Source organism: Drosophila persimilis, unplaced genomic scaffold (assembly GCF_003286085.1).
Source record: "Drosophila persimilis strain 14011-0111.01,24,50 unplaced genomic scaffold, DperRS2 tig00000622-arrow-arrow-pilon, whole genome shotgun sequence".
In the NCBI taxonomy this organism is placed as follows: Eukaryota; Metazoa; Arthropoda; class Insecta; order Diptera; family Drosophilidae; genus Drosophila; species Drosophila persimilis.
The window spans coordinates 2,257,204-2,266,074 of NW_020825326.1; the positions used below are offsets into that span (position 1 = coordinate 2,257,204).

Sequence of the window (8,871 nt, forward strand, 5' to 3'; positions counted from 1 at the left end):
TGATAAACTGTTCGGGGAGGGGGGTTGAAGGGGCTGAACGGAACTAGGAAATGCCTTTTGTCATTGGCACGCGCTACATGCACTGCTTGCCGGGTGAGGGGGTGGGTTGTCAGACGAACAACAGATAATACTCTCGCCCTGGTTTTTTTTTCATGGAATTTTATTCTTTTTTATTGTTTTCATTTCTCATTAAGGTTTTTCTTTCAGTTTATATATATATATATATGTGTGTGTGTGTGTGTGTGTGATGATGATTGGCCGAACGAAAAGATTGGCATCCACTCCCAACTTAAAAAAGAGATAGTGCGGGAGAGGATGGTGCTGAGGAGCGGATCGCATCCCTTCGCGCACTGATTCCCTTCAAAATGAAAGTGAGATTGGATGAATATATGATGTATGATCTCTATCAGTCAGCTGATCCGTTCCAGTTACTTTCGTTCTATTCCTTTCCGTTTCGAGTGTTTTAAAGTAAGTAAGTACAATCATAACCTTAATCTCTACAGAATGTGCAATTATTGATCTTTTACAGTTTTCATTTATAATTTTATGTATTTTGTTGTTTTTTTTTTGTATGGTTGCCTTTTTCTTAAGCTAAGAACAGCTGATAAAAATTGATACGTACGAATGTGTCATATGTTAAAAACTCAAAAATATTCATTAAAATTCGGGGAAATAATAACCACTCTAGGACACGAATACAAAATTAAACTTCTAATATGCATATGATTAATGATCTTCATCTTGATCTGGTTTTTAAGGGTATGTAAGTAGAGTTTGGTGATGCTTTAGAGAGATGCTGGTTTGGGCGATGACACTGTTTCACTTCTGCATTTAGTTTAAACTAATTACATAAATTATGCTAGGATAGGGCGTGATTGTTAAAAAAAAGAGGACTACATAAATTAATTGGGCGCTGTCGTCCCGTTTATCTTCGTGATTCCCCATCTACATTCTAGATTCGGACAGCAGGGCCCCGGACTCGAGGGGCCCGCCGCCGATGTGTCGCGTAAATACGCAATTTTATGTGGTTACTGGATGTTTTTTCTTTGGAGTTGTGGTTGCGGTTCTTTCTATCGTTTTAGCTTTTCCTTAATTTCTGTTCTTTTTCCCACCTGGCTGGTATCCGGGGGTTTCCCTGGTTGATTGCATCAGCTCTGCTTTTGGTTGCTCCTCGTTACCGGATCAGTGTAAAATTTCATAGCGCGCCTTTACTCATCGCCCTAATAAATAATTGCTTATCCCGTCATTCGTTTGTCCCTCCCGTGTTGGCCACCAAAGCCTTATCCGTTGCTTCCCTCCGTCTGCTTTCCCCGTGTGTTCCTGCTACTGTTTCTCCTGCTCCTGTAGTGGCTGGAACTCCGCTTATGCCTCTCATAACCTCTTCAGCATACGCTTCTTCTCCTTGAGCAACTTCTCCTTCTTCTTGTCCTGTAGCTTCTTGTCCAGGCCCGCATGCTTCTTAGTTGAGGGTCCGTCATCATCTTTGGCATCGCTGGCAGCCCCGACACCACACTTGGCGGGCTAAACCCAGACAAATTCGGTTGAGATCCATGAGATCCATACGATCAAAATGGAACACTTACCTGGGCATGGATCTCCGTCATCATGCGCGCCCGCTGCGAGTAGTCATCGTAGCGTTCGAGCAGCATCTTGCCAGCCTCCTCGTTAAGAGCCGACTCTGGATTGGGCACAATCAGCAGGCATTTGATGGTGAGCAGTATGTGCTTGATGCCCAAGTCCGGCTTCCAGTCCTTCTTTAGTGTGTTGACGCAAATCTCGCCGTTGCCTGCCACATTTGGGTGAAAGATCTTAGTGAGGAAATATGCCTTAGGCGGCGTTTGAGGGAAGTCTTTGCTCAGTGTCAGCTTGACGCGGAAGATGCCAACGGCGTATGGGGTGCCCGCTGGTCCGTCGATCAAGGCCTGTATATCGGTGACATCGCTCTCGTTTATCAGCACTTTAATGCCCTCCGGCGGTGTGGTCTCCATCTCTTGCAGCTCCCTCATCACTTGTCGTATCGTCTGCGGCGACAGATTCTCCACATTGGAATACTGCTAAAAGTGGTAATTGTTTTAAATTGTTTTAGATTTGATTTTCGACCGCCCAATATTGAATACATTACCGAACTCATGGCTTTTCCTGTGCCTAATGGATGCTGTGTAAGAGTGTGTGTGTTGTGTAGAGGTTTTTCAAGGTTTCTCGACAGTACTGCCGTCCTGGGCCCGGAGCTTGGGGACGCCAAAAGTGTTGCAATCTTTCTTCGCGCGGGGAAGACGCTTTTTCACTTCTGCCAATTGGCGTCGTCGTTCGAGTGGAAAACTACTTGTGTTTCACTGTCTTTTGCTGTTTTTGTTTTTGCTTCGAGTGGGGGTTTGGTTTGGGTTTCTTCTTCTGTTTTTGCACGCTTTTCACTTTTATGCCTAATCGCAGCACAAATACTTTTTAATCTTTATAATTTTGTTTTGCGACGGATTTCAAATCGATTTGATCGCCTTCTCAGTTGCTGTTGTTGTTGTCCTTCTTTTTTCGTCACATTTAAACAAATTCTGTCCAATTGCACACTTCACGTTCAACAACAACACGAAAACAGCTTCCATTTACAGAAACCCTCGTCGTATGGCATGCGCTACACATCTAGCATGCTGGCTCGCTGAAACGTTCTTCACAGGAACTTCTTGAAAAGCCGCGTTTGGTGGTAAATCAATTCTAAATATACAAAACCTGGTCCAATTCAGTTGAATGCTTTCGCTGCAGATACTTGCTTTTTTTTAATTAAACCAAAATATGTATTATTATTCGCAGTGCTCTCTGTGCAGAGTGTACATAAGTCAACTCAGCCTAAGCAAACAAGCAGTTCTCTACACTTTTTTCAGGAACAAACACTAGGGTTGTCTCGCTCTGGCGCACGCCTACGAACGCATCACAGTTGCATTTGAAGTTCACACTAATTTCGATATTACTATTTTGCTGCTATATTTGATTAAATTTAAATTAAAAATATGTAGTACATTTTTCGAAAAGTACAATACAATTGCATTGATGAATAAACAATTACAGAGAAAATAAATTGCTTTGCGTTGCAAGGGCGGTGGTTCAGTGTGGCCGTATGCCAGCGCTGCCACATTCCGCAGACATTGTGCATTCTCCAACACTCCAGCGCTGAGCGAGATCTACTACATCCATCTCCATCCATTTATTTTATTTAATTAGTTTTAATTTAGATTTCTAATTCTAATTTATTGAAACATTTTAATTTCTGTGCCCCGCATTCCGTTCGGCTCTCTTCGCTCCGGTCCGGTTTGTCCGTGTGAGCCCTCGCCCACCGACACCGACACAGACACAGAGCCAACAGTGCCCCCTCCGTTGTGTGTGCGTTGCTGAGAAATTGTGTGTGGAAAAAATGTCGAAGAATAAAATAAACACAACCTCGGCCGCGGCGATCGGCGCCGAAACGAATCTAATCGAAGTGAAATCAAAGGTGACTACTCCTAGGGAAAACTACGATGCTGTCTCCGCACCGTGCCGCTCCCAGTGAGGCTACTAATGCGGTCGGTCGGGGTCAGGTCGATCAAGCGGCGACAGCGGTGGCATTGCTGATTCATGCGTAGGAATGGCAATGCAAACGAGTTGCCAGAGCTGTTGCCTCCAAAGATCAGCAGCTGTTGGAAAAGTAGTGGTGCCTGGAGCAACAGGCCGTGCAACAGTTGTTGCGGGGTGAAATTTTCATTGAAATTGCAAATAGCAAATAGCGCTGGAATACCTCTAATGGCCTTTCCATTTCTAGTTCGATGCCGAATTCCGACGCTGGAGCTTTAAGCGCAACGAGACGGAGCAGAGCTTCGACAAGTTTGCGGCACTTATCGAGCAGCTGCACAAGCTGGCGAACATACAGTTTCTTATACTCTACATCGATCCGCGCGACAATGATCTGCTGCCCATCAACAACGATGACAACTTCGGGCGAGCGCTCAAGACGGCCCGACCCCTCCTGCGTGTAATAGTGCAACGAAAAGGTGAGAGTCAAACCTCTTTGCCTGCTTCCAAGACGATATCTACTCTAAATCCGACTCGTTTTGCCTCCTAGATGATCTGAATGAGTACTCCGGCTTTGGGACGATGAAGCCGCGCAACCTTATTGGCAGTATACTACTCGGCCACACGCCGGTTAAGACCAAGGCGCCATCGATATCAAAGCCGCACGACTTTCGCCAGGTGTCGGCCATCATTGATGTGGACATTGTGCCGGAGACGCATCGGAGGGTGCGCCTGCTGAAGCACGGCAGCGACAAACCGCTGGGATTCTACATACGGGACGGAACTTCTGTACGGGTGACGTCCAGCGGCCTGGAAAAGCAGCCGGGCATTTTCATATCGCGCCTGGTGCCGGGCGGACTAGCCGAGAGCACGGGCCTACTGGCCGTTAACGATGAGGTCATCGAGGTGAACGGCATCGAAGTGGCTGGCAAGACTCTGGACCAGGTCACCGACATGATGGTGGCCAACAGCTCCAATCTGATCATAACCGTCAAGCCGGCCAACCAGCGTACGCTCACGTCGACGCACCGCGGCTCCTTCTCGCGTAACAGTCAGCTCTCGAGCGGATCCCATCACACAAACCACACGAACACCTCCGATGAGATCGAGCATGATGATCAGGATGATATTGTCGACCTTACTGGCGTCACGCTCGACGAGAGTCCCACGGGCACCTCCTCCACCGGCAATCACAATAATCATCAGCCGCAAACGACGCAGCAGTCATCATCACCGCCCTCGCATCACCAGCAGGCAGCCTCCAATGCATCCACGATAATGGCCAGCGATGTGAAAGATGGGGTCCTGCATTTGTAATCCCTCCAGCAGCATAAGTACTCAGAGCCAGGCAGCGACAAACGAGCGGAAAGCGAAGAGCGTCATTGGAATGTCGAATTAAACCCACAAACGAACCACACATTTGATGGAATCAGAACTGTACAGGCCTGTGGGTATATCAGTGGAAGATAGAAAACTTTCACCGAATTCGATGAGCTCTCGTTAATCGAAAATCTCTAAAGTTTCCAGTTAATTAAAGTCAAGTTACATGAGAGATCCTGACAGGCCTGGCAGTCATACAACATATACACATATATAAAATGTTTATATATGCAGTCACACGACTTTCCCATACATTCCACACAAACACAAACACACATGCACATACACATGTTCATTTGCAAGTTTTTGAATGCAGTAGTCCCTCGTTTTTATCTTTTTTCCTTTCCATATTTATATTTATATGTTTATTTGAATTTGTAGGATTTTTCCGTCATGTTATTATTCATAGTCCCCCCGATGATGTCGTATTAGATTAGAACGAGATGGCAATGGAGATTGAGACAGAGCAGGAGGGAGCATCAAATGCCTAAAAGAGAGAGACGGAGAGAGAAATTCACTTTAAATACACCTAAATGCCCAACGGTGATTGTAAAATTCTGATAATGTAATAATTATACACTTGCACACACATGCACGAATAACTGGTATCCAAAACATTCCATTTTATGTACTCCGACAAACCAAAACTCACTCAAAAGATCGAAACGCCATACATAAAACGTGGATATATTCTAATATTGGGTGCGTTTTGTGTTTGTGGAACCTATTTTTAGCAAGAATTTTTTGTAAAAGGGTTTTTTTATGTATATGTCTGATTTGAACATGTATCCCATATTTCTTGTGGTTATATTATTTTACTTAAAAGATTATTTTTATTTTACCATTTTTTTTTTTTGTAATTTTACACTCGTGTTTTGTCGCAATGTGTCCAATACTCGTTCAAGTTGTTTGTCTTTTTTTTGTACAAAGGAAACCAATATTTCATCATCTAGGGTAATACAAGGAGAAGAGAAATCGGGACGATAAAGTTAAACAAACACCAACAGCGCCTTCGCCTTCAAGAGAGCAATTCGATACTTTTTATATATTTACAAGAAAATATATACAATAATGATAATGCATCTATGTATGTTATACACGTAACTATCTAGATCTAATTGAGCTATATACACACTGTATATGCTTTAGTCAAATCGAAGAAAAGACATTTATCAGCAGAGTTTCAGATCTGCTCGACTTGAAGTTAACAATCACCATAATTATTACTTATGAGAAAGACCGGACAGGCATTACTACCAATACCTTAGATATCTGATCGATCAAACTCTATGCATAATATACTATACATATACTATATACACACACATATAGATAGAACGATCTAGACTAGTGACAGCAGCGAATCTGAAACTGTATCTAAATGCGTTTCCATATCCCGCAACCCATACCCATTTCCCTTGAAAAACCCAAACCAAATCCGAACCATAACCGGTCGAGTTCGGTCATCCCATTGAGCCCCGATTCCCAGTCACCTATAAATGAAAGTACATATGTATATTCCATCTGAACAACTGAAAGAAAGAGAAAAAAGTAGAGAAACAAAAACTTATATTTTGATGTATGTATTATTATTTTTTAATAAATCTAAGAAAGTATAATCGAACTTAAAGGATATTTCCTCATTTAGATGGGTTACCGAGTCTCTTAACTTGAGAAGTTAATGGTGAAACGATTCTGAATGAATAATATATGAGTGGATTGTTTCTAGTAGCTGATAGATATTTTAGAAGTCATTCTCCGTGACCTAAAATAAATCTAATTCTAAATTGTTATTTTTATTCAAATTGTGTGGATTGGAACCTTTCGTCACATCTGATGACTAATGGAATCTGGGATTGTATCCAGAATTCAGAATTTTGTAATCAACTCGCATATGTACATATGTAGTTCCTATCAAAAAGGTCATTGCATCTTTATTTGCTCTTTTCGGATATATATTTTACTCAGACTATTCCGATGAGCTCAAAAATAAGGATGTGAGCTATCAGATTCCACTAAATTGCTAATTTATTTTATTCTGTTATGTTGTTAAGTTAGGCGAATAGTAGGATGATGCCGCTGGTTAGAAGCGCATCTGTGGCTCCAACTAAGCTCACTCACATATACGGTAAATGCTCCAATTGGTGTACAATATTTAAATTAAAATTATAATCAACTATCCGATCCAAGGTCGCCAAACTATTCTTGTCCATCTTAATATATCTTAATGCTTTAGATTAAAGATTTATTTATTTTTTAGTGAAGGAATCAGATACACGTAAATTCCAAGGAGATACATCTAGATTCTAGATAAATGCAATTTAATCCCATGTACCATGGGTAACATTAAATGCCAGAAGGTTGAAAGTTAGATGCGGATGAGGCTTGGGAGGAGCAGCATGTTTAATCGCTGGACTTGTCTATATTGGGCGCATTATTCGGGAGGCACTCCAAGATGGTGCGGGCCGTAGGGCGATCCTCGCCCAAATCATTCGTGCACAGGTAGAATAGCTCGACGATGGTGTTGTAGTCGTCGCTGAGCTCGAAGGCCTCGGGTAGGGGTGGTCGTGTTCCATATGCCGACTCCAGGCTATTCAGAACAGGATCGTTCTCCTTGTCGTCGGCCGGCTCTAGAAAGCTGTTTAACTCGACGATGGAGTCGTCCTTAAGGCAGCCAACACCGCTTTCATCGCAGCCCTCGTCGCCCTCGTCGCCATCGACGGTATCATTCAGCATGAGAGTGTGCGGCGGCACGAGGGCCAATGTTTCGTAGATTACAAGGCCAAAGCTGAAGATGTCAGCCTTGCTGTCAATTGTATCCATTTGGTCAATAACCTCTGGTGCGGACCACAGAGTGGTACCTGTTAAGACAGCCTTTTTTCGCATCAGAGTTTTTTTTTTCGACTGATATGACTTACCCACGTAGCGAAGACCATATTCCCCACTTATTTTCACCTCATTTTTTTCGTCTAGAGGCAGAGAAACTCCAAAGTCGCAGAGTTTGCAGATCTCAAACTCGCCTTTCACGAGCACATTAAAAGACTTGAGGTCGCCGTGGAGCAACTTGGCTTCGGTGTGCAGATAGTTCAGCGCCTTGGCAACGTCCATAATCATTTTGAAGATGTGATTAGCGTCCAGCGGTCCCAGCTCCTCTTCGAAGCGCTCTTCCAGTATCGAGCCCAGTGAGGTATTGCACATCTCCAAGGCCAGGCTGTTCACGCCAGCGGCCGTCTGCATCTCGCCGCGGAAACCAACAATGTTGGGATGGCTTAGTTTTCTAGAAAAGTAATTGAAGGGAATTTAATATGAAAGTGGTGTTATTGGTGAATATTCGCCGTTTATTATTGTGCATCTAATCCACAGTTATCCTTCGCGACGGATTGTCTGTGGTCACAGATTCCAAGAATACATGCAATATATGTACATACATATGTACATGGAAGCGGCTGACACACGAAAATGCAGGCTCAACACACACACACACACACAAAAAATTACGCCATGCCGCATTACCCACCGCAAGATCTTCGCCTCATGGATAATGCGGTCGTTGAAACTAGTATCCTTTTTGTCCAGCGTACGCTGGGTTATACGCTTGATTGCCCACGGGGAACGGGGATGCCCAAGACGGGGCGAGCGATCCAGGCGATAAACGTTTACGCCGGTGCCATAGCCCAGGGTCTTCAGCATTGGTGATGGCGGTATGCGAATCGGTGTGCTCAAGTTCTGTATATTCTCCACATGCACATTACGCAGATTGCCTCGCGGCGATTCCATCTTGATGCTTTTACGACGGAAAAAGATGTAAATTGTTTTTAAGACGATTTAAGTTATGAGACGACGCGCAAATGTAGTTTGAACTCAAAAATACAACACTGGGCGTGATTATCACAAATACAACGACAGACAAATACAATTTCCGCAATTGTCCACACTGTTAAAGCAGAGTTGCTTTGA

At 43.6% G+C, this 8,871-nt stretch overlaps 3 protein-coding genes across 4 annotated transcripts; 1 reads left to right on the forward strand and 2 right to left on the reverse strand.

Annotated features, from left to right (window-relative positions):
* Window positions 1-541: 541 nt before the first annotated feature.
* Window positions 542-2,581, reverse strand: LOC6602614 (ubiquitin-conjugating enzyme E2 S). Of its 2 annotated transcripts, none has more exons than XM_026990940.1 (3): window positions 2,123-2,581; window positions 1,584-2,051; window positions 542-1,521 (listed from the first exon to the last, which is right to left on the reverse strand). In XM_026990940.1, exons 1-3 carry the CDS (start codon window positions 2,129-2,131, stop codon window positions 1,372-1,374), a joined length of 627 nt encoding a protein of 208 aa, XP_026846741.1. In that variant the 5' UTR covers window positions 2,132-2,581; the 3' UTR covers window positions 542-1,371. The 2 variants fall into 2 exon arrangements, with proteins under 2 accessions (XP_026846741.1, XP_002027641.1); XM_002027605.2 differs by having other exon boundaries at window positions 1,584-2,054; window positions 2,123-2,580.
* Window positions 2,582-3,222: 641 nt separating this feature from the next.
* Window positions 3,223-5,516, forward strand: LOC6602613 (partitioning defective protein 6). The gene is made up of 3 exons (XM_002027604.2): window positions 3,223-3,478; window positions 3,785-4,013; window positions 4,085-5,516. Exons 1-3 carry the CDS (start codon window positions 3,401-3,403, stop codon window positions 4,849-4,851), a joined length of 1,074 nt encoding a protein of 357 aa, XP_002027640.1. The 5' UTR covers window positions 3,223-3,400; the 3' UTR covers window positions 4,852-5,516.
* A 1,629-nt stretch (window positions 5,517-7,145) lies between these two features.
* LOC6602612 (lymphokine-activated killer T-cell-originated protein kinase) lies at window positions 7,146-8,735 on the reverse strand. Its single transcript, XM_002027603.2, has 3 exons — window positions 8,432-8,735; window positions 7,833-8,191; window positions 7,146-7,775 (listed from the first exon to the last, which is right to left on the reverse strand). The coding sequence occupies exons 1-3, from the start codon at window positions 8,689-8,691 to the stop codon at window positions 7,318-7,320; spliced, it is 1,077 nt and encodes a 358-aa protein (XP_002027639.1). The 5' UTR covers window positions 8,692-8,735; the 3' UTR covers window positions 7,146-7,317.
* Between the last annotated feature and the right edge of the window lie 136 nt (window positions 8,736-8,871).